This window comes from Leucoraja erinacea, chromosome 36, assembly GCF_028641065.1.
Source record: "Leucoraja erinacea ecotype New England chromosome 36, Leri_hhj_1, whole genome shotgun sequence".
Classification (NCBI taxonomy): domain Eukaryota; kingdom Metazoa; phylum Chordata; class Chondrichthyes; order Rajiformes; family Rajidae; genus Leucoraja; species Leucoraja erinaceus.
This window is the reverse complement of record NC_073412.1, coordinates 2387086-2412781: the sequence shown is the minus strand read 5'-3', so window position 1 is coordinate 2412781 and position 25696 is coordinate 2387086. Positions and strand designations below refer to the sequence as shown.

The 25696-nt window shown below is 41.7% G+C and overlaps 1 protein-coding gene across 2 annotated transcripts; it reads left to right on the top strand.

Annotated features, from left to right (window-relative positions):
• Positions 1-712: 712 nt before the first annotated feature.
• rec114 (REC114 meiotic recombination protein) lies at positions 713-25384 on the top strand. Of its 2 annotated transcripts, XM_055662921.1 has the most exons (6): positions 713-845; positions 3039-3131; positions 14380-14463; positions 15022-15213; positions 18258-18338; positions 22049-22446. In XM_055662921.1, exons 1-6 carry the CDS (start codon positions 714-716, stop codon positions 22208-22210), a joined length of 744 nt encoding a protein of 247 aa, XP_055518896.1. In that variant the 5' UTR covers position 713; the 3' UTR covers positions 22211-22446. The 2 variants fall into 2 exon arrangements, with proteins under 2 accessions (XP_055518896.1, XP_055518897.1); XM_055662922.1 differs by lacking the exon at positions 18258-18338 and having other exon boundaries at positions 22049-25384.
• Positions 25385-25696: the final 312 nt, after the last annotated feature.

The window sequence follows — 25696 nt, the reverse complement described above, 5'->3', positions numbered from 1 at the left end:
AAGAACCAGAGGACATAGGTTTAAGGTGAAAGGGGAAAGCACAAGAAGCTCATAGATGTAGATGTAGACTGCAGATGCAGATGCAGATGATGCAGATGCAGATGCAGATGCAGATGCAGATGCAGATGCAGATGCAGATGCAGATGCAGATGATGCAGATGCAGATGCAGATGTAGATGCAGATGATGCAGATGCAGATGCAGATGTAGATGCAGATGCAGATGCAGATGCAGATGCAGATGCAGATGTAGATGCAGATGCAGATGCAGATGCAGATGTAGATGTAGATGCAGATGATAGATGCAGATGCAGATGTAGATGTAGATGCAGATGCAGATGTAGATGTAGATGCAGATGCAGATGCAGATGCAGATGCAGATGTAGATGTAGATGCAGATGCAGATGTAGATGTAGATGCAGATGCAGATGTAGATGTAGATGCAGATGCAGATGTAGATGCAGATGTTGAGCTCTGGCTGAACAATGTCTAGTCTTGTGATGTGGTTACCTCACCAATGTCTTGTCCCATCGAGTGCCAGTGCGTCGTCCTGATTGGTCCCCGGCCGAGGCCGCTGCTGATTGGTCGGTTTCTCCCCAGGCTCTCGGCTGCTGATTGGTCGCCGTATTTGATTGGTGGGTTTTTCCGCGGCGGTGATTGGTCTCCTGGTTTTCGTCCGCCAGTGCGGCGGTTTCCCGCCTTCGCGCGCGGGGCAATGGCGACGGCAACGGCCGGACACAGCGCGGGTCAAGGCGGGACTGTGGCTGAGCTGCTGTCCACCTCACGGTGGGACCTGAAGCGCTACGCCCGGTTCACGGCGTCGGGCGGAGCACCCAGCTCCTGGGAGGTGAGAGGAATGGAGGAGGGAGGGATGAGAGGACGAGGGTAGGGGGGTGAGATGGGGAAGAGGGATGAGGGAGAGGATGGGGTTGAGGGAGGGGAGGGGAAGATGAGGGGGAATGGGGATGGTGGTGGGGGGAGACTGAAAGGATGAGGGAGGGGATAGGGGAGGAGAGAGGGATGAGGAGGGAAGGGAGGGGATGGAGAGAAAGGGAGGGTGACGAGGGACAGGAGAGGTATGAGACGGGAGAGATGGGGGAGGGAGGGAGGGGAGGGGGGGGGGTGGGTGTGGGGGGGGGGGATGAAGAGGGAGGAGATGGAGAGAGGGAGGAGCGAGGCAGGGAGGCTGAGAGGGGAGGGATGGAGAGGAGGATGGGATGGGGGAATGGGATGACGGCGAGGCAGGGAGAGAGAGGGGGATGGTGGAAGGAGGGAGGGGCTGATGGGGGGGGGGGAGAGGAGGGGATGAGGGAGGGAGGAGAGAGGGATGGGGAGAGCGGGGGTGGAGGGGAGGTGAGAAAGGAGGGGGATGAAGAGGGGAGATGGAGGGAGGGGGAGGAGGGAGATGAAGGGGGACGATGGAGAGGAGTGAGGGTAGGGGATTGGGATGTGGAAGGGGGGAGAGGGATGAGGGAGGGGAGAGGGGGATGTGGGAGGGGAGGGGGGGGGGGGGGATAGGGGGGGGTGAGGGAGGATAGAGGGATGGGGGAAAGGGGAGGGGAGATGAGAAAGGAGGAGAGGGGATGAAGAGGAAGGAGATGGAGAGACGGCGAGGCAGGAGAGGGAGCTAAAGGGAGAGGATGGAGAGGAGTGAGGGTAGGGGATTGGGATGTGGAAGGGGAGAGAGGGATGAGGGAGGGGAGGGGATAGGGGGGGGTGAGGGAGGAGAGAGGGATGGGGAAAAGGGGAGGGGAGATGAGAAAGGAGGGGGATGAAGAGGAAGGAGATGGAGAGCCGGAGAGGGAGCTAAAGGGAGAGGATGGAGAGGAGTGAGGTATGGGGGAATGGGATGTGGAAGGGGAGAGAGGGAGGGGGATGTGGAAGGGGAGGGGCTGAGGGTGGGGATAGAGGGGAGGAGAGGGATGGGGAGAGCGGGGTGGAGGGGAGGTGAGAAAGGAGGAGATGGAGAGACGGGGAGGCAGGAAAGGGAGATGAAGGCGGAGGATGGGTGGGAGAGGGGGGGTGATGGGGAGGGAGAAGGTGGGAGGGGAAGCCAGCAAAGTCTGATCAAGGATACTCACCAAAGAGCTAGACAGTAGTTCAGAACTGCTCTCTACTTGTGATAGGATGATTCAGCAGCCTGATAATAGCTGGAAACAAACTGAGAAAGAACTGCAGATGCTGGTTTAAATCGAAGGTAGATACAACATGCTGGAGTAACTAAGCGGGTCAGGCAGCATCTCTGGAGAGATTCATTCTCTGCCTGACCCGCTGAGTTACTCCAGCATCTTGTGTCTACCTGGGAAGAAACTCAAACTGTCCCTAAATCTGGAGGTGTGCATTTCCACAGTTCTGTACCTTTTACTTGATGGGAGAAGGGAGAAGAGGGAGTGGCCAGGGTACGTCCTCGATTATGCTGCTCAATTTGCAATTTGGGATGGGATTGAGATAGTGTGTATTGGTGTTGTGGGCGGTTCTGGGCTATGACAATTTCCATTCACACATCTCCAAGTTGTCATCTTCCAATTTTATTTTAAGTAAGATTTTAAAAATGACATTGCCAGCAATCCAACATTTTGTTTGCACAGATTTTGGATTCTTTGTCCTTAAATTATATTCAATTTGCCTCAACCTGCAATGTTCAGTAACTAGTCTAAAATGCCCAACTCATTAATATTATAAGAATTTCAATGTACCGTAAAGAGGACAGATGGCGTGTATGATTCTGACTGGTTTGAGAGTTATGGAGAAATTCCATGAAGTGTTTGTCAGATCCTGCTGGCCAATCAATGTGATATGAGTTGGTGTACTTTGGAGTGGGCAGTGAGTGGTGGATTTTCAGGGGGTGCAGTGTAGCAGAAAACAGGTGTACGTAGATATACTATGTAACAATGGAAAATTTCCAATCTTTGTCAGTTTGTTGGAGTGAGCAATGGAGGTGGTAACATTTACGAAGCTAGTGAAATGTTAAAGGGATAAATCTTTAAATGTAATATGTTTTTTATATATTTGTACTAACAATGTTCTGGTTTGCTTTCAGGTTTTTGAATCTAGTCTGGAAAAGGGTTTTCTCTCCTTAACGATTGTGGAGTCAGGGCATTTCCTAATCTCTCGAGGTGGAACAACCTTATTGGTAAGTTTGACTAAGCAAATGTCAGCTTTAACCCAGGTTCAGCTGTTAGTAATATCTTGATCAAGACTCCCACCTGTCCTTGAGATAATTATGACTGTTCAGCAAACAATATGTATAGCTCATCCAATGTAAAACAATTGTATACAGTATCATGTTTGAAAACATTAAAACATTAAATCATTATACTTTCAAAGCAAAATAGTATAACTGATTTTTTAATAATAATTTTTACAAGAAGTGGATGGTATTGCAAGGATTTTGCTCTGGTTTGACGCTGTTGTATGTTACAGATATTAGAAATGGCAATTCACCACGGATACAGAATATTCTTAAGGGCAACGGGTGGGGCAGTAATGCAGCCCCTAAGAGGTTGCTGCTGCCTTTCAGAGCAATCTGGATTAATCTCAAATGTATAACCACATTTATAACACTAGACTGCTGGTTGCAGTTTGGATTCCTGCTGTCTGGTTGGAGCTATTGCCAACCTGTTTAGGAGAGTACTCTGAGATCTTCTATCCATACTTGTAAAAATCCAAACTGCATGCAGAGAGGAGGAAGGGTGAATCAACAATATGTTTTTAAGCACTTAAAATACGAATAAATAAGTCAGATTCAAAAAACACCTGAACAAGATCTGACAAGATTTGTCAAGACCTTCACTCGATGGCACTTCAGGCAGTCGGAGTACTTCAGAAGTCAGGGTTTTGATTTGTATTGCCAGGTTACTGTCAGTGCATGCAAAAATCACGATGAAAAGGTTTGTTGTAGCTGCAGACGGTTGCTGAGTTCTCATCTGGGTGTTGAGCACGTTGGGTGCACAGGCTATCTTCAACAATGTCAAATTGGATAAAGTGCATAGTTGAGTTACAGAATTTTTTAATGTTGTCTACATCCCTATTCCATGGATTCATTTCTTTTTATCCTGCACTTTCTCCAATGCACCTTAAGTAATTTTCGCAATCGTAAAATAACCTATTCGTCCATGCCCTGTTTTGCGTACACAAGGACCTAGTTTTGATCCCAACAGACCAATATGCTGATTTCTAGAGGTGAGGTAAGAATGACTACCCTTAATTGATGGATGCATCAGGTTCCATTGGTAAAACTGGTCAGAAAATGCACTCAGGAAGTTCTGATGAAAAACTGGTGAACACTGCCCAGTCCATCATGGGTTCTGTCTTCCCCACCATCGAAGGGATTTACAGGAGCCACTGCCTCAAAAAGGCAGTCAGCATTATCACCAAACTCATTTCACTCCAGCCATCGGGAAGAAGATGTAGGAGCCTGTAAACTGTGACAGCCAGGTTCTGGGACAGCATCTTTCCTACAGGCATCATGGTTGCTGGAATTTGGAAAAATATACAAGGCAGCTCATTTTGAAATGGTTAATTTGTACGACCAATTAAATGGGAAATGGTTGATTGTTGAGTGCTTTCACTTTTGAATATGAGGAAAGTCCTAATTGAATGAAAGAGACTGCTTTTATTTTTAGAGGTACTATTGGATTTTTACTGTCACAAAAACAATCCAATTCAGCCACATAATTTTGCGAAAGAACGCTCTGCATGTAATATTGCAGTTGATTCTTTACTTTCACTTGCAGAATTATTTTTCCTGTTGAATTTGTTTGTGTTAATGTAAATAAATATCTGTTGCTTGTATACTATTTTTAAAATATTATTCATTGCACGTTTATTGACATATCTTTTAAAGTGTCTTCCAAAACATGCGTCTCATGTTTTATTTTATTTATTTATTAAATTCCGAGTCCTGAGTTTCTAACTGAACCAAAATTACAAGTATAATTAGGTCATGTAATGATCAGTGTTCCTTTAAGGTCAGTTAACTACCAGATCATCAGTTAACTCTTACACGCACCACAATAATACATTTTAAACAGGCTTTCCTGTTGGATCCTTCATATACTGATCTAGATGACCATCTCTTATGTACATAATTAGTTTGGCTTCATCACTATTACTGATCAATTGGTTTGACCAGTCAATATGTAGATTAAAGCCCAAGATAGTTTTTGCATTACCCATATTACATGAGCCTGGAATTTGCTGATTTATAGAAACATAGAAATTAGGTGCAGGAGTAGGCCATTCGGCCCTTCGAGCCTGCACCGACCACCATTCAATATGATCATGGCTGATCATCCAACTCTGTGCCTTGCTATGCCTTGCATTGCTAGGACGGCTTGGGACCTATATACAACTTCCATCAAAGTCTTTTTAGCTTTTTAAACTGCATCTGCCGCTTTTCTGAACTATGATCTTTTTTTCTTGACTACCCTTATCAAATACTTTAATGTCAGCCATGATCATATCGAATGGTGGTGCAGGCTCGAAGGGCCGAATGGCCTACTCCTGCACCTATTTTCTATGTTTCTATGTCTTCTCCGTGGATTGTCACCTTGTCACGCAACTAAACTTTTTCCCTGTACCTCGAACTTGAGAGCAATGCCGTCTGGAGCTATGCTCCTGGTAGGGCCACCCATGGCGGTAAGGTCGAGGGGGAGGACTCTGACCTCAACGGTGGAACAGGCAGAGGATGATGACTGACCTTAGTGGAGCGTCACAACGGCTGGGTACACTTTTTTGATAGACTCAATTTGAAGTACGCTTTTATGATATACTCGGGCTATCATTACTAACCTTGCAGCCCTGCATTATTTAACTTTCTAAGTTTTGTCAAATATAAACAAATGATCTAATATCCTATTTATAGGATTTTGGAGTTCACTGATACCCCCAACTGATTTTAGTGAAGCTAGTCTCAATGGAAGACCTTCCTCTTTCTCTTGTGTTGGTGCCTCATGAATTGAAACAAGTTTTCCCAACAGTCATTAAGCCGTACATTCAATCCTGTATCAATTTGCACGTGGTTCAGGTAGTAATCAAGTGAACCCATCCGTTTATATTCTTTGAGCAGAAGCTCACACTTTGTCTAATATATGATTGGTTTCCATATGAATCTTAATAACTGTATCTTCCCCTCTCATTTCAAGTTCAACTGAAAGTCATAAAGCACTTGCATTTTGCCCTGCTGATGAACTAAATGTGGCTACATGGCAGCTTTGTAATTTGATTCTGCTTATTATGCCCTTTAAGTTTATTTCCTCTACATTTATGAATATGTAAATATAGTTTGGCAATTTCATTTAGTAATAGTTCCAGAACTTCCATTTGTTTTAATTAAATGCAAATTCTCCATAATTCATGCATTTAGAGAATGAATTTCATTGTGAGTTTCTCATGCTTCCATGAGGTAGGGGAAGGGGTGATGTGGTGGAGAAACAGTTGACTTTCCCGTTCCAGATTGTTGACAATTTATGAGGATAATACAAAGTCCGTTACTTCAATTGCTTTATTTGGTATCATGAAAGTGAAAGAAGCCAAACCTGATGTGTTATACATCGCTCGATGACAAGTTTTAATGCAGCCATGGGTTGGTGCAGAAAATGTACCATGCTTTAGAATACCAGAACAAAGCTATTGCCCAACACAAAAAAATAGACAAGTTATTGGATATCTGAATTTGAAACGTGAGCGATATTTCGGTTGCCCGGAAGCAACTCGGCCGGAAGTGTTCCTGGCAAACTGGGCTAAGCCCTCCAGTAGCTCCGATGAATTAAAGCCAAACCGTCCAGTAGCCCCGGCTTGCCCGCTGGAGTCGTCGGACCCGGTGGTAGGCCCGGCTTATTCGCCATGGACCTTGACGACAGATAGCACAATGGGCTAAGAGTTCGGCTGGCGACCGGAAGGTAGCCGGTTCAAATCCCGCTTGGAGTGCATACTGTCGTTGTGTCCTTGGGCAAGACACTTCACCCACCTTTGCCTGTAATGGAATGTTACGGCGGCAGGCGCGGGCACACCGCGACGCCCTGTGTCTCCCTTTCAAGGGAGATGCTAAAAATGCATTTCGTTGTCTCTGTACTGTACACTGACAATGACAATAAATTGAATCATTTCATTTTTTTTTTTCATTTGACGGGATCCGCACTGCGAGAGCGAGGAGGGACTCGCTGGATAGCACCATGAGCAAGATGGGCCATCAGAGAACGAGGTGGGATGTCGGAAGCTCCCGGTGGGTGGCCTGTACGGGCCAGCATTGAGGGTTGGAGGTCAGACGAGCCCTCGGTGGGTGCCAGAAGTTGGACGGACAAGCAGTGGTTGCCAGAGGTCAGACGGGCCTGTGTGGGTGCCCGAAGCCGATCGAAGATTCGCCGCCGATAGAACAAAGAGGGACTAGGTGTGGGGGAGCGGTCCGGAACAAAGAGGGACTCGGCCTGGGGGACCGCTGAGATCGAAGAGAGGCCATTGGGGACTACATTGAACACCTGTAACTGTCGGCGCCATATACGTGGCAACTCTTTGCGTACTTTGTCTATGGTATGCCAGACAACGAATTTCACTGACATGTCACGTGATAATAAATTATCATTCATCTATTCTATTCTAAGGGAGCAGGCAGGTAACAGTTTGGGTGGTGGGACCTTTGTCTTTGGCATTCCGATACTGTTGAAGAAAATCAACAAGCCTTTTTATCCTTATTGATGATTTTATTTAAGCCAAGACTACTGTTCATAATTACTTTGTGAATGCGCATGGTTCTTTTAAAATCCATACTGTGTAGATAAAGCCAATATGTTATCTTCATGGGCAACAATGTCAGTTTCACACTGATGTATGTTAAGCAAGTAATTTTGAAGGAATCTACATTCATCGTTAAGTTAAAAAGCCACTTAAGTTTTCATCAAGTGTACTCATGCTGCATACATGACAGCAAAGTTACTGTATATGATAATGGGTAATGAGCAGATAATCTGTCAATGGTCCTGAAGAGGGGTGGGAGATTGTAACCTTCACGTGGTCCACCCTGTTTCGATGAATGCAATCAACCTGGCGTGCACAAACAGAAGATGAAACATAACAAGTTGTCTTACAACTTTAGGCTGTGCACGCCATATGCAAGAAGAAGAAGTTCTGAAGAAAGGTCTCGACCCGAAAAGTCACCCATTCCTTCTCTCCAGAGATGCTTCCTGTCTCGCTGAGTTTCTCCAGCTTTTTGTGTCTATCCTAGTTGAGATGTTAGTCTGGAAAGAACAGCTGTTCTTCTTGAATGGTTCCTTGTGAGAGGCCAGATAAATGGCTTGGATTAACATTTCTTTAGAAATGCAACATCTCCAGTTGTACAGCACCATGTTAGAACTGCACTAAAGTGTCACCACAGGTTGTGACTAAGTGTTTCGAGCACGGCTTAAACAACTGGCCTTGCCGACTCAGAAGCATTAGCACTTGGCTAGCACATGTTATAACAGAGCTCAGTAGCAGACAAGGAGACATGATAAGCACATAGTCAAATGTACATCAGCAGCTTGATTTAACGAGAGAGAGAGAGAGAGACAGAGACATAAAGCATTGGTGTACTGCTAGAAAGGAAAAATCGGTATGTTGCAAAAAATAGTAGCTATGTTAGCTGATATATATCCTACATTTAATCTTTCAAATGTATTAATCCTACACTATTAATTATTGAAAAAGATTTTGCTGCTCTGATGATGTTAACTATTATTTTTAATCCAGAACAGGTAGTCTTAACATAAGATACTTGTCAAGTCTTCATAAATTCTGAACCAGGAAAATAAGGACCAATAGTGGCATCTAATCTTTTAAGTAAAATATGTCAAGGCACATCACACGGTGTAATTGAATGCAAATAAAATAGCAAGCATGAAGAAGAATTAAGAATCTTAAAGAACAACTTAATTGAGATAACATTTGGGTTTAGGGAGAGAATACCAGAACTTGAGTCCGGAATCTAAGTGCACAGCCAGCAATGATTTTAGATGAGGATGGGCATGGGGCCAGGAATAGGGTTGCATATTAAAGCTAGTTGATATAGCATTTGCATAGCTATTAATACTGAATCATTAAGAGCTTATTTAAAAGCATTCTTGCCTGAGTGTTTAAATTGGAGGCCCCGTTTATTGAAAGATATGATCTTTAAGAGACAACTTGATGAGTTCACTTCCATCACGTCCACTGGCTTGTCCTCCAAATGCGAAGCAATTAAAAATTGAGCAAAATTACAAAGATAGGTGCAGCAAATGAGCCTTGAGTTACCTGCCAGATTAAATGGGTCAGCAAGCAGCATATCATTGAAATCAGGCATGCCTGCTGTTGGATTCTGAGTTGATTGAGTTAGTATATCTTTAGAGTGGTATTAAGATTACCAGTCCCTAGTGTTTAATTCCTAATTTAACATGAGAACGTTAAAAAAAGGTACAAGAAAATATGGCCATTCAAACCTTTTCCGTAATTCAATAAATGATGGGTGATCTAATCAATGACCTAACCTCCATAACCCAATTGCCCTGATCATTCATTAGTCACAGGGTTTCAGCCTTGAAAATCCTGAATGACTGCACTCACTTCTTTAGGGTACAGAATTGCTCAGATCCACAAATCTCAATGAGAAGACTTTCCTCACATCAACTTCAAATGAGCGATCCCTTATACTAAACATTCCTTCATTCTAGACTGTCCCATGGGAAGAAACCTTCTCTCTGTGTCTATCCTGTCAAGCCCACACCTTCCTCCCCTGACTCTTGTAAGTTTCAATGAGCTCATTCCCCCTGCAGCACAATCTTTTCTTCAAGCCGATCTTTCAGTGTGGGGATCAATCTATTGCACTGCTATTACACTATCCTTCTCTGCACTGGCTCCAAGGGAGATCAAAACCTTATAGGACACTAGGTTCAGTCTTGCCAAAGTCCTATACTGCTGCAGCAAGTTCTCTGGTTTTTCCTCATGCAGTAAAGGCCAACATTCCTTTTACTTTCCTAATTACTTTATATGCCGAAAGTTTGGTTTCTTGTATGAGGAAAGATTTTAGCCCAAGGTAGGAGTTGATCTACTTTCTGGATCATCAGTCCAGGTTTGCAGATTTATTGCAATGTCACAGCTACTTGTCTTTTTCATATTTCTTTCTGACATTAAAGGAATCTGTTCGACTGGTTGAGTCTGTGCCAGCTTCCAGAGTAACCTTGCCAATCCCATTTCCACCACTTATTGTAATTTTAACATTCTCTTTAATTAATTCAATTTTCCATTAACACCCCACTGATTCTCCTGTGCTCTTATTTAAAAGAAGATTTACGGATACCAGCCTGCACGTCTTTAGGATATGGGTGGAGACCGGAGCATCTGGAAGAAATCCACGTAGCCACGAGGAAAACATGCAAACACCAGTGTTCAAGCAGAGCCGCTAGAGTTATTTTGGAAATTGAATACAGCAGGCAAACCCTACTGAATAGCCACAGAAATGTCGACAACCCCCCATCACCACCGAGACCCCAGCAGAAACCGAAACCAGGAGTAAAGAAAGCCCAGCCTCCTCGAGTCCTCACCAGAAGGGAAAGTTGATTCAAGAGGGAGTCGGGGAAGAACAAGAAGAGGTTTAGCAGATAATGCTGAAAGGAGAAGAGTCACAGAAAATGACAACAAAAAAACAAAGGGCTGATGAGAACAATGGCTCTGTCATGGGGAGCGAGCGGCTGACCATCCCACCACTGCTAGTGACATCCTGCCCTGTTCTCCCTGGTGACTTCAACTACATCATCAACGCAGTTGTTTGATTCAGTGGTGCCTACAGCACGCTGGACAGCACCTCTAGGTTCCCGATGGGGGCAGTCAAAGATGCATAGCTCTGCAACACCTTCAGCGACCTTGCAGGGTAAGGAGACCTGCAATAGCCGGCCTGGCTTGTGGCGGACCGACGACGGAGGCCCCGCCCGTTGTGGATCGATGGTGGCGTACCTGCCTGCTGCAGCCCGCTGAGGATTGAGGACACCCGGTAGGTCAGCAGGACAGGCATCATCTCTGGAGAGAAGGAATGGGTAACATTTCAGGTTGGCCTGGTTCAGCAACTTGAACGTCCAGGAGCGGAAAAGACTGCAAAAAGTTGTGATCACTGCCCAGTCCATCACCGGCTCTGACCTCCCCACCAGCAAAGTGATTTATCGGAGTCGCTGCCTCAAAAAGACAGCTAACATCATCAGAGACCCACACCATCCTGGCCGCACACTCATTTCACCACTGCCATCAGGAAGAAGGTACAGAAGCCTGAAAACTAATGTCCAGGTTCAGGAACAGCTTCTTTCCTTCAGCCTTCAGGCTATTAAACACGACACCAAGTAAGCTCTGAACTGCAACACACTTATTGCACTATAATTGTTTGTTTTTTGAATATGTATGTGTGTGTATGTATGTGTGTGTGTGTGTGTGTGTATATGTGTGTGTATATATAACTTTTTTTTTCTCGTTTATGTACTATGTTTACATGTTCTGTTGTGCTGCAGCAAGTAAGAATTTAATTGTTCTATATGGGACATAGGACAAAAACACTGGACTCTTCAGACCTACTTATGTGTTCCTCTTACGCCCTCTGCTGTGTGGTGATGCAATCTACATCAAAAGTTTTTTCTCACCTTGTGCAAAATTAGAATGATTCAGGGGTCAACTGTTTTATACTTTTAGCACTTTTCCAAGTCATTATTCATCTTGTGGCTTGTATAATTATTGAATTCCTTGCCTCATGAATTCTGAGATGCTTAAAATGATTCGAGGCATTTGATAGGATAGCTAGATACAAGCTATTGATTCTGGTGGTATCATTCTAAATTTAAAAAAAAACATAATGTTAACTTGGAATTGTGCTATTTAATGGAAGTTGTTTTACATGCAGAGGGTAGTGTTAATCTGAGACTTCATAAGAAATTGCAGATACATAAAATGTTCATCATTGCTTAACTTTGGTTGAGCAAGGATTACTGCGCAGAAATAGATAAAAAGGAATTGTGATATAGATCAGACACAATCTAATTCAATAGCCTAGCCCCATTCTTAGAAACAAATGGAAAAACTCAATCTGTTCAACCATGGCTTATCTTAAGAGTATCTCAGTTTAAAGAATAGGCCAGAGTGACCTGCGTTTACATAATGGTTTCTAATATCCATTTCAGCATATCCTGAAATGTTTCACAACATATTAATTACTTGCCTGCTTTACAGTGGAAAATGTGATCGACAATTAATGCATGGAAAAGTCTCACAAACAGCAACCTAATAATGACTAGGTAATCTGCTTTTACTGATGTTGACAGAAGAGCAAGTATTGGCCAGAACACCAGTCACAACTGTTCTACTTTTAAAATGGTACCTCGGATTTTTACATCCACTTGCGTGAAGATAGATTCATGGTTTGGTGTTTCAAATAAATGACGATTTAAACCCATAATCTTTTAATTTAGAGATGTATTGCCTACTGAAGGACTTATTAAAAGAAAGTGTACAATATTGCTTCAAATTATATACTGAGACTAAAGTACACAGATTCTCACAATAAAATGAATATTGCATCAACTGTCACCTGGAATGGGCTTCCAGCTGGAGTGGTGAGAAAACAACTGGAAAATGTAAATAGAAACAACAAATGGAAACTCTCAGCGTTTTGCAGCTGTATGAGCTGAAAATGGGTCAATTGGCCTTCCTCAACTGTAATTATCCTGTCATCTTTGATAAATTACTATGGTGTATAATTATTCTGTTGCTATTGGTTGAAATTGTTCTAATGTAACATCGGGAAAAATTGGTAGCATAAACCGTCATGAATGTAAACTGATGTGACTTGATGTTCTGAGTGCCGGAAATAAAATAACACTTGGAAAAGAAAGACACAAAACTTTATAGATGGAACCTTTGTCATATTTATGCGGTAATTTAAAGTACTGGATGTGCGGTACTGGATGGGATCTCAATTTGAAAATGATCAGTGGCTAGAAATAAAAATGAACATATATACCTGTGATTTTTGGTTTTGGCGAGTGGTAAATGCAGTATTTTTAAGTTATTCTGTAAGAAATTCTAGCATGTTATTAATAACACAATCTATTTATATCAGTGTAAATGTGTAGGAAAGAACTGCAGATGCTGGTTTAAATCGAAGGTAGACACAAAATGCTGGAGTAACTCAGCGGAACAGACAGCATCTCTATCTATATCAGTGTATATGTATATGTGTATGTATATATATGTATGTATGTATAAATATATATATATGTATGTATATGTATATATATGTGTATGTATATGTATGTGTGTGTATGTATGTATGTATGTGTATATATATATATATATATATGTATGTGTATATATATATATATATATGTATATGTATGTGTATATGTATATATATATATGTATATGTATGTGTGTGTGTATATATATATGTGTATGTGTGTATGTATATATGTGTGTGTGTATATATGTATGTATATGTATATATATATATATTGTATGTATATATATGTATGTGTGTGTGTATATATATATGTGTGTGTGTGTATATGCATATGTATGTATATATATATATATATATATGTATATATATGTGTATATATATGTGTGTGTGTGTGTGTGCTTTAGGCACATAGCTTGGCTATTGTTTCCAACTGGTGATCACCCTTGCTACTTTTTTTAACAAAGATTGTGTCTTAAATTGCGAATAAATTTTCCAGAATTTAATTTACCAGATATGCATGAGAAGCAGAACGAGGATGATAGAGTTCTGAAGTTGAGTTGTGTGATGGAAACCCTGTGCTGTGCAGCAAAGCTTTCCTGTGGTAGGATCCTCCATAGGTCACCTCTGTACAAACTGAAACACCTCAAGCGAATAAGAGAGATACATCATTCTCGTGACTGCTGCTGGCCCATGTGTCCAGAGTGCAGTGAAGAAGTTCATTTATCTACTTTAACAGTCCTTTCAAAATGCCAGATACATTGTGCAGCCAGGCAGTACCTCGATGTACAGTAACTTGACAAAATTCACAGTTGCATCTTAACTGGTTGAATACTTACCTCCCCATTTCACATCAGAACTTTTTTTTGGAAAGCATTTTTGAATGAGTTGATTCTGACAATAAGGCACATTTATATCCCTCAGAAATGTAATCTTTTGATTATCCAATATTCGCAGAGGCCAACACGTGTATTAAGCATTCTGAATTTGAATTCAGTACTCGGGCTTTAGGTTTTGCTATACTTCTGCAACTGCACGTGTATTATTTGCTGCACTGTGAGCCTTGAAAATCATTTGTCAGGAATTCAGCACTCAAAGCAAGAGTAATCTTTACTCTGTTGCCTAGAGGTACATCTGAGGATTGTACGTATTTTGTTTGCAGGAAGGATTTTCTCTCATTGAAGCTCACAAATGGTGGAAAGCAGTACGGAACGCAGATTGCGTGCTCTTTGGATCTAAAGTTAAGGTAAGATATTGTAGCTTTCTTCTTGGACTGGAACGAGAATTTGATTTTGCCAGTGTATTTTATTTTGATTCTTCAGCTTTTATTTCCTGGTAAGATTCCAAGTTGACTTCAATGGAACCAAGAATCATTAGTGAACTACAACCTGTTTGTATTTTGTGTACTGGAGTAAGGATGGATTGCTACCCTACTGTTTCAATGCTTAAATGTAAAGTTTTTGAAGTTTCCCCTCATTATCAGTTTACTCTCCCTATTGTCACCCCGTCAAATGTAATTGTTTGTAGCATCTCTGAACAGCTGACAAATAGATAATATCTAAGTTCCAGTTATCCGGCAGTGAAACTAACAACTTAATGATGAATTGAAGCAATTTGAAAGTTCATGCTGTGAAATCATGCTGTGTCATCTAAGAATAGCTTTCAAAAGAATGTACAAACCTTGTAGAATCTAAATACGTTTGATTCTAAGAAGTTTTGACAGTTCATATAGAGCAAGTAATTATTCTATTTAGTTAAAAACTGAAAATGTGAATAAAGTGCCTTCATTTGTTCTCTTTGATAGAATGAAAGCCGAATGTTTCGAGTGCAGTTCAACGGAGATTCACACAAGCAAGCTCTAGAGCACTGCTCCAACTGTGTGCAAAAACTACTCCTGTATATACATGTACAATATGCTGCGGGAAAGACTGTGAATGAAGCTCCGTTGTTGAGCCAGCCAGCTGACAGCAACCAGTCTGGAAGTCTGGAGTTGGAGGTAGGATAGCAGAGAGTGAATTAACAGCTACCACTCAGCTCCAGTTTATTTTGATGCAATTTATTGTAAAGTCCTAATCTGACACCGGCGCTTATGTTCGTGTAACAGTGTAATGTTGACATGCTATCAAACATTCAAGATGAACACTCTTGATAACATGAATGCTTTGTACCTGCAAAATCTCATGCAGCACTGACAAGCAACTTATCTGCAAGTGGTGTAACAGAGTAGGCCGCATTAAAAGCTGCACAGTGTGAGTAGAATCACTATTTGTGCTGGTGTTGGTGAGCAAGACCAGCTGTCATTTTCTTAAGCTATACCTCAACATTAATATGTCTTTGCTAGAAATCCTCTGTAAACTATTTATCTTTTCTCATTAAGCATATACAGTAATGATGGTGAAATTATGGTTATTCCCACCACTTTATAATTTGTTTTCAATGCAGTTGTGTCTGAACTAATTACCCAGCTGAAAAACTGAAGTCGGGGGACACTTGGAAACTTTAACAGTTAAAATGAGAGCTGCCATAGAGGAAATTAGTTGTCATTGGAAACCAGCATCATAGCACCAACATATCGCAACATGAATTCTTCATAGATCAATAGCTGCTTTATTAATGGCCTCCTGTCATAAGGTCAGTTTCAGAATGTTGACTAACACTTTGGCAGTTCTTGGCTCCATACATAACTCCTTTGATAATGAGGCAACCCATGTCATCCTACAACAGGAACTGGATGATATCCAGATTTTAGATGAAATTTAACAGGTAATATTTCCAGCACACAAGTGACAAATAATGACGAGAAAGTCCAGGCACATTTTTTTTACCTTCAATTGGGCCAGCAACAGAAACAATTTCTCTGGCATCCGTTACAGCAAAACAGATTTAAATGCTGTTTAGCAAAATAAATCAAGTATCATTTGACATTGAATAGTTAAAGGCAAGGCTGGACAAGGCACAGGGGTGGGGGGCGCGTTATGTCCTGTTGACAAAAAGCATAATCATAATAAATACCACCCAAAGAGTATACATTCAGTCATCAACAAAACTATTGCTGACGATACCTTCCATCGCGTTTATCAAGTGGCACTTGCTAAGGATGCCCAGTCTGCATTTTGTTTGGCTTCAGACCTCATAACAATCTTCATCGAAGCATATACCGAACAGTTGATTTTCTTGATGTAAAAGCAGCATTCGAGCAAGGAAAGCATCAAGGTCTAATAAAAATGACATGAAGGAGGAAAAGAACATAGATAGGAAGATAGTTCCAGTCAATAAAGCCAGTTCTAAGTTAACACTGCAGGAGTTCCAAAGGGTTATAGTCAAGGCTTAATCATTTTTAACTACTGTATCAATGATTTTCCTTCCATTATAGTGTCTGACGGGTGGAAGATTGCAACCTTCACGTGGTCCGCCCTGTTTCGGCTAATGCAATCAACTCGACGTGCACAAACAGAAGATTAAATAGAACAAGTTGTCCTACAACTTTAGGCTGTGCACGCCACACGAAAGAAGAAGATAGTGTCAGAAATTGAGACGTTTGCTGATGGCTCCGCAATGTTCAATTCCATTCTCAATTCAGTAAATGAAGCAGTTAAAATCTGCATGCAACAAGACATAAATAACTTTCAGGCATGTACAGGGAATTGTCAAGTAACATTCAGTTTAGTTTATTGTCACGTGTACCGGGATACAGTGAAAAACTTTTGGTGCATGCTAACCAGTCAGCGGAAAGACAAAACATGATTACAATCGAGCCATTTACAGTGTATATGATACATGGTAAGGAAATAATGTTTAGTGCAAAGTAAAGACAGCAAAGTCCAATCAAGGATAGTCTGAGCGTCACCAATGAGGTAGATAGTAGTTCAGCGCTTTCTCTGGGTGTGGTAGGATGATTCAGTTGCTGATAACAGCTGGGATGAAACTGTCCCTGAATCTGGAGGTATTTTCACACTTCTGTACCTTTTGCCTGATGGGAGATGGGAGAAGAGTGGCCAGGATGCAACTCATCCTTGATTATGCTGCTGGCCTTGCAGAGGCAGCGTGAGGTATAAATGGAGTCAATAGAAGGGAGGTTGGTTTGTGAGATGGTCTGGACTGCTTCCACAATTGGCTGAAATTTCTTGCTGTCTTGGATGGTGCTGCAATTTCTTACGGTCTTGGCCAAACTTCCTAAGCCTTCTCTAAAGAGGTGGAGGCAGTGTGCCACTGAAGACCAATACAATGACTATTCTTCACCTCCTGAGACATTCAGTGCCTTTACTAAGATGAGAAACTCTGTCCCCATAAATACTGACTTAAGGTCAGGTCAGTGAGCGGTGATCCTGTGGTGATGACTGATGCATTCCAAAATGTTCCTAACTATATGGAACACATCACTCACCATATGTCTGGATGTATCCAAGAAACTTGCCAAAATCCAGATACACAAGCTTACTTGATTGGCACCCTGTCAACTACCCTAAACATTAATTTCCTTCACATCCAGCATAGGGTGGCTGCAGTGTGCATCATCTACAAAATTCACTGCAGCTACTCACCCAGGTGGTTCTGACAGCACCTCCCACACCAAGAGGACAAAGACAACAAGTGGGTATACCACCTGCCAGTTCCTTCAGAATTGCTCACCATTATGACTGGCAAACACATTGCTGTTGCTTTGTCATCACTGAGCCTACAATTTTGAGCTTATTACCCAATGGTGTTTGTGCACTTTCACTGAAGGATTAGAGGCTCACAAAGCAGTCTCATCATCAAGCGACGAGTTCCATGCCAGTTCCACATAAATCCTCAAAACTAAATAAATGGAAAGACATCATGTGAAGGAAGGAACTGCAGATGCTGGTTTATACCAAAGATAGACCCAAAATGTTGGAGTAACTCAGCGGGACAGGCAGCATCTGTGGAGAGAAGGAATGGGTGATGTTTCAGGTCGAGACCTTTCTTCAGAAAGATATATTAGTATTTGGTTATTTATACATTGATTTTTATTGGACCTTGTGTGTAAATTGGTTACTCTTTCCTATATGTTTATTGCAGACACGTGATACAGAGGAAGGGCAAACACTAACACAGAACGCCCTTTCCGAGGGTAGGATGTCAATTAAGCAACTAGCAAAGGTAGGTAAAAATAATCAAGTTTTGTTTTGCATTTTAGTTTGAATCAAACCTTTTGCAATCAGGAAAGATTATTTCAGAGAATCAACCTTGCTACTTCTGAGTGAGATTCAGTTGAACTTGAATAGATTTTTTTTGACAAGCACCATCTGGACTTGAAAACGGTTTCAGATTTAACTTGGCCTTTCAGTAGAGTTTGCAGAAGATGATCAGAAACTGTTTGGGTTTCCACACATTTATGCAATGTCACGGCTTTCAATGCAATGAATGGATATTTGAAAAGATGTTATCTGGTAATCTGTTCTTTGTTCAAGGTTGTGTTCTGAAATGGGGTGTGGTGCAGAAGAGATAGCTGTCAGATTAACTGGCATGCAAAGGTCTGTGCAGTGTGTGGAACTTGAGAGAGATGAAGCAGTGGTGGTAGTTCCAATTCTAGTATAGATATATGGTTTGGAAAACATAAGGGCTGGGTTCATGATGGATCGTAATGTCAAGTGGCAATATTGTTAACCTCGGGATTAAATGTTGAGGTAAAGCAGAGGGTCCAAGTGATGGATGTTTGAGGGAAGAGGAGGTAAATAGGAGTGGTGATGGGAAGGTGGGATGAACATAGAATATTGACATCACATGAACAGGCCCCTCAGCCCATGATGTCTGCTGAACATGATACCAAGATAAATAAATCTCATGCACATGATCCATATCCCTCCATTCCATGTATATCTGTGTACCAATCTAAAACCCTCCTAAATGTCAGTACTCCACTACCACCCTCTGGCAGCGTGTTCCAGGCACCCACCGCTCTCTGTGTTAAAAAAAAAATGCCTTCTGTGCTTTTATTTTAAATAGAAAGATCCACATTATTTTTAGCAGTTGGGTCAATAAACAGAGCATAGTTCTCATGTAATAGTCATAAGAGGAGTTGAGAAATATAAAAACATCCTAAGAATGTTGAGCATCTGGAATCACTGCCTGAAACCCTTGTCTCATTCAGCGAGTACATGGACAAACCCAAGAACTGGTGACCCAACAATAAGACATGGAAAATAAGATTGGTCATAATAACTGTTATTTAGGGTGAGGTACAAATCGTGGGACAGTCACATCTTGTGCCATACATTTCTATGATTCCATCAGTACCCTTTTCTTACTGATGTACGTCTATTTTACACTTGGCGATCAACAAGTAATGAAAAGATAACCAAGATGTAGGAGGAATTGCAAAAGAGGTTGAGAAAAGGCCTGATTAACAATGGAATGCCATTGTTTCTGCATATATTTTGTTTAATGTGACCACAAAACAAATGTAATTCTGCTGTAGACTAAATTATTATCCGTTTTAAAACCTGGTGTTTGTGTTGAAAGAGTGAGATACGATAATTTACTTGAGATGTGTTGATGATAATAACATAATTTAATCAATTCGTGCATAGACCTCATCAAAATTATGATTTCAACCTGGATTAGCATCAGAATCCGTTTACAATTGCCAATCAGCCACATTTGGGTGAATTTGGAAATGGTAAAATAAATATCTAACTCGTGATGAAAAGCTCACTTTGTGATGCTGTTTAGGCGCAACAGACTATGTGTTTGATAAATCCTTGATTTTCTTTCAACATTACATAGGAACATTGTGCTGTGTCTTACATTTCTCGAAGAGTTTTGAAGTGTGTCCTCTTGGGCACCATACATGACATTAGAACCTGTATACTTGTATACACAGCACACTAGCAAAAATCAAACTGCTGGAGGAATGCTGTGGATCAGGCAACATCTACTGAGGGAATGGACAGATGACGTTTTAGGTTGGCATGCATCAGTCCCTCTGGCATTACTGGATGCTCCTGCTCAATACTGCATGGAAACAGAATGATGTGATTACATAGTCACTAGCTCTTGCATTCCAATCCTGGAAGAGACAGATGAAACAAAGGTGGTTATATGCTCTGAGCTTCAGGAACCCTGTCTCACGTTGCAGATGGAAACAAGGTTATTTGCCTGGGCAACTTCAAATTGAAGTCAGACAAGATTCAACTTTCACAAGATGTGTTTGGCATGGAGGGTATAGGAAAAACTACTTCAGTGTGTGATCATCTTATATCATTATTTGGAGTACATTTTTGTCATAACCAACACTGCAAATTAATAAAGAGACAAGAAACACTTATTGTAACATCCCCAAAGAGGACCCTAGCACCTGTTAGATTATATCATTGTCTGAGCTAAAAACCACCAAGATGCCATGGCACGTACTGATCATCTTTGGATTGCCTGATCTTTCAACTGGGTTCCAAAATAACAGCAATAGCTGAGACATTATTGCAAGAAAATCTGCTCTCAGGGAACCCTAAAACAATAACTCATTCGGACAGTGCTTAATAGAAAACCTGCTAAATCACAACAAGGAAATATCTGTAAAGCATCTGGGCAGATGTGAAAGCCAGCATATTTTGCATCTGTGAAGTGATGAATTTCTATACCTGTAAAACAACATGACTGGTTTGGTGAGAATTGACTTCAGGCACTAGATTCCTGCACCATGCCTTTAGTAGGTCCACAGGCCTTCTTCTTTTCATGTCCATCTTGTTACAAACGTTGACCTCGCTGTCATCGTCCGTCCTGAAAAGGACACAAGCTTCCGGCGACAATCAGTGGAGGCCACAACTTGTCGCAATAGCAGAATTAGCTCAGGATACTTCCAGACCCGCGAGGTGGACGCTTCTGCTATGGGGCCAACACCAGATGTGATAAGCATTGAGGTCCAACAGCAAATCTGTGGAGCAAGGAACAGATGGAAAATACGAGTTTAAGAGGTTCTTGAATTTGCTCATAACCATAGCTGATTTGTCACTGTTGTGAAGATCATTCAGGGCCAAGATAGACACAAAAACCTGGAGCAACTCAGCGGGACAGGCAGCATCTCTGGAGAGAAGGAATGGGTGGCGTTTTGGGTCGAGACGTCACCCACTCCTTCTCTCCAGGTATTCTGGGGTATTCAGAATACAATAGGTAATCTGTTAAATGGGGTGACAGCACGATTACTGTGTTCTTTCCATTTTAGCATAATGTCGTTACATTATTTATGAAATCTTTCCATTCCCAAACAGAAATTCCTTCTTATTGTTGCGCTATATATAAATTAACATTTCTGTGCCAAGAAATACCTCGGTCACAATATCTTCCTTAATACCAATAGGCATTAGAATACTAGTGATTGATTGATTTAACTAGAGTACACACTGGATGCCAGTGAGTCTTCAGTTTTACATTGCTGCATTTGTAAAGATCCGTGCCTTTGCGGTACAAATTTGAGTCGGCATATTTATTTTTATTGTTTACATTGAAACCTGTCATTTAGCAATGAAAAGCATAAGTGACATGTAACTGTAGGGTACATTTTCCAGCCAACATCGGATGTTAAAGTGAGGAGATCTACCTGGATTTCTTGGTGTTTACAATGAATGTATCAATATTTTTTTATTTATTCCATTCCACATCTGCAGGAAAAAAATGTGGAGAATATGAGCTTTCACCCTCAATAAACATTTGAAAGGTTAAACAGTTTTTTTTCTTACATTACCTTTATACTTTATAGTTGGTTTTCTAATGAAAGCTCTACGTCGAAGCTTAAGAAAACGACTAATTTTCAGGTATTTATATGTGTTAACATCGGTTTAGTTATATAACTTGGATTTTTATTTTCCCCACAGTCTATGCTTGGAGATAAATCTAATCTGCCTTTGGCCTATCAACAATCAACACTGAACACAGAAGAGCTTGGTCCTTTCTTGAGACTCTGTCTTATGGATCAGAGTTTCCCAGCATTTGTGGAACAAGTGGAGCAGGAACTTAAAAAGCTGATAGAAGAATGACTTGGTTGACCTCCCTTCATTGGTGCTGCAGAAGATAATTGCTATAAATTCTGTCTGTTTGGGTGTCTTCTTACCCAATACATTGATGTATTCTCTTTATTTTAATATCTCTTAGATTATTGGCTTGCTAGTGCCTTTCATGAGCAAACAGTTTAAAGGATCATTTATTTTATTAATGCAAATCCAATGAATTTGTCAGATAATTAAAACAAGAATTTGTTTAGAAATGTGTCTTATGTTGATAATGGACTACATGACATATTTCTTTTGAGAATTAGTTCTGAACTAAGAGGTAGAGATCCAAGTTATAGAGGGCAACAGGTCACAAATTCAGTTTCAAGTTTAGTTTAGAGATACAGCATGTAAACAGGCCCTCCGGCCCACCGATTTCATGCTGATCAGCAAACCCAGTACACTGGCTCTATACTGCACACTAGGGACAATTTACACTTGTTGCCAAAGCCAATTAGCCTACAAACCTAAATGCTTTTGGAATGTGGGAGGAAACCAAAGAAAAACCACGCCGTCATTGGGAGAGCATACAAACTCCGTACAGACAGCAAACGTCGTCAGGATCGAACTCGGGTCTCTGGTGCTGTGAGGCTGCAACTCTACTGCTGTACTATCGTGCCATTACAGTTGTTTGGCTCCAGTCTGTTAGGTTCTTCTTGGTTACTTGGTCCTCCAAAATATTCCAAATGGAATTTAAACTGGAGGTGGTGAAGGGAGGGCTTAAGCCAGAAAGGGTTCTTGTACTATCATTACTTTAGATCATTGCTATGGATCTTGATGTTCCAGGATAAGATTTATAAAAAGTATTTTTTGATGGTACTCTGTGAGAAGTGGAGAGGGGCATATGGCTGGACTATTAGCCAACAGTTTAGAACATAGAAGAGTACAGCACAACAAAAGAACCTTCAGCCTGCAACTCTTCAATTGATCAATGATGCCAATTTAAACAAATCCCATCTACTTGCACATAAGGTCATAAGTCAAGCTCATAAGGAATAGGAGTAGAATTAGGCTATTCGGCCCATCAGGTCTACACCACCATTCAATCATGGCTGATTTATCTTTCCCCCTAACCCTGTTCTCCTGCCTTCTCACCATAACCACTGACACCGATATTAATCAAGAATCTATCAATCTCTGCCTTAAAAATAGCCACTGACTTGGTCTCTACAGCCTTCCGTGGCAAAGAATTCCCCAGATTCACCACCCTCTGACGAAAGAGGTCACATGGTCAATATTCCATTGCCTTTTAAATGTTTGCTATCATATCTGATTCCACTACCTCCCACTCTTGTTAAACACAAACTCATCCTGTAAATTTAGATGGAAACACAAGGAACTGCAGATGCCGGAATCTTGAGCAAAACACCCAAGTCCTGGAGGAACCTAGTGGGTCAGGCAGCACTTGTGGAGGGAATGGACAGATGACATTTTAGGGCAGCACCTTCAACTTGAAATGTTTACCTTCTCTTCATACTGTATGCTGTCTAATATACTGAGGAGCGGCAATCTGTTTATAGAGCAGACAGATGGGACAGAATTCAGTGTAGGCTTCTGGACCACTTGGTCGAGATGTCGTAGAAAAAGTAATAAAACGCATTGACCAAAGACAATGTACTTTACAAATTATTAGTGATCACATGAACATCGGACAGAACAGTACCGGAATAGTTCCTTCAGTCCACAATGTGTATACTCAGCTTGATGCCAAATTAAACTAATCCCTTCTGCCTAGGCCTGGCAGAATGTATCCCTCCATTCTCTGCATATCTATGTGGCAAATACATGTGAAAAATCTTGGAATTAGGCACCAGGAGGTGGTGTTGTGCACAGCTTGGCCTGATATCCAAGCAGCCTCTGCCACAAGGATGAGTTATAGAGATTTTTTTTTTGATTTATTAACAGCACAATGTACTTATTTCAATAACTTCTATAAGCAAGTAAACCAGTTATGCACAATGCACAATAGAATGAGGAAATGCAATGGAATTGGAAAGCATATTTTTTTCCATCAGCCCAAAAGTACTCATTATGCTGTCAATAAAACAACTTTTGATGGATTCATTGCTAACAGCACTTATTCATTCTTTAGCATTGACTGACTCAGGAAGTCCTCCCAAAACAAGCTTGGCAAACAATGATCACAATCATACTTTAATAGCAACATTTTGCAAATTTTTTTTTGTTTTGCAACGGATGAGGAATTTAATTTGCCATACAGTCATCATACCGATAAAAAGCAACAGAACACACAAAATACATTTTCACATAAACATCCACCACAGTGACTCCTCCACATTCCCCACTGTGATGGAAGGCGAAAAAAAAGTTCAATCTCTTCCCTTCTTTGTTCTTCTGCGGTCGGGGGCCTCGAGCCTTCAGTTGACGGAGCGATCTTGGCTCCTGTAGCCGGCGGTGTTTGGGCTCTAGCGTCGGGGCGTTCAAGCTCCTGTATTGGGGGGAATCTCAGCTCTCCCGCGCCGGGTGATCTGACCTCGAGTCTGGGCTGGTCGAAACTTTCTACTTCGTTTGGAGCTTCCCGACATCGGTCTCCGCCTGAGACTGCGATCCCCTTGATGATGAAATCTGCAGGCCGCGGTCGAAGCGTCGATCCCAGGCAAGCATCGGCTCCGATTGTAAGTCCACGTCCCCGAGGCGCTGTAAGGCAGCATCACTACCACTTATGAATCTATGAATACACCACAGAATCAGAAACGTTGGCACACCATGTCTGCACAAACCATGATATCAATCCCAACTGCCTGGGCATGGTGCCTCATCCTCTATTCACTGCCTTTTCATTTGTCTTTCTAAATCCTTCTTGAGCCCCTACCACCCTCCGAGAAACCAACCACACTTACCTTACACATCTCTTTTTAAAGTTTCCTCTCACCTTAAACCCCATGCCCTGCAGTATATCTCCACTCTTATCAATTGAAGCAAAACAGTGGAGGTAAAAACAAGTGAGCAAAGAATGAGAATAGAAATCAATAAACCATCAGGTCCTGATGACCTGCGTCCTAATGTTTTGTAAGAGTACCTGAAGTTAATCGTCTTCCATTATTCCAGAGTTGATCCATGACCTATGAATCTGACTACCTGTCCACTGCCTAATGGGAGCTTGTGGTGTAGCTGACTGAGGAGGGGTATTACAGCAATGTGCACACGTGATTGGTGTTCAGTATGGTCCCCAGGGTTGTGTCCTCAGCCCCCTATTGTACTCCCTGTACACACATGACTGTGTGGCTAGGTTCAGCTCCAATTCAATAATTAAGTTTGCTGATGACACTGTGGTGGTGGGCCTGATCTCAGACAACGATGAGAGGGCCTACCGGGAGGAGGTGGCTGATCTAGCACTCTGGTGCCAGGAGAACAGCCTCCTCTTGAACATCAAAAAAACGAAGGAGCTGATCATGGACTTTAGGAGGGCACACCATCCGAGGACGTACACTCCATTGAGTATAAATGGGGATC

Coding starts and splice junctions, on each gene's coding strand:
- rec114 (XM_055662921.1), top strand. CDS start 714: ATGGCGACGGCAACGGCCGGACACAGCGCGGGTCAAGGCGGGACTGTG. Junction 846..3,038: donor GAGCACCCAGCTCCTGGGAG/GTGAGAGGAATG, acceptor GTTTGCTTTCAG/GTTTTTGAATCTAGTCTGGA. Junction 18,339..22,048: donor CAATTAAGCAACTAGCAAAG/GTAGGTAAAAAT, acceptor TTTTCCCCACAG/TCTATGCTTGGAGATAAATC.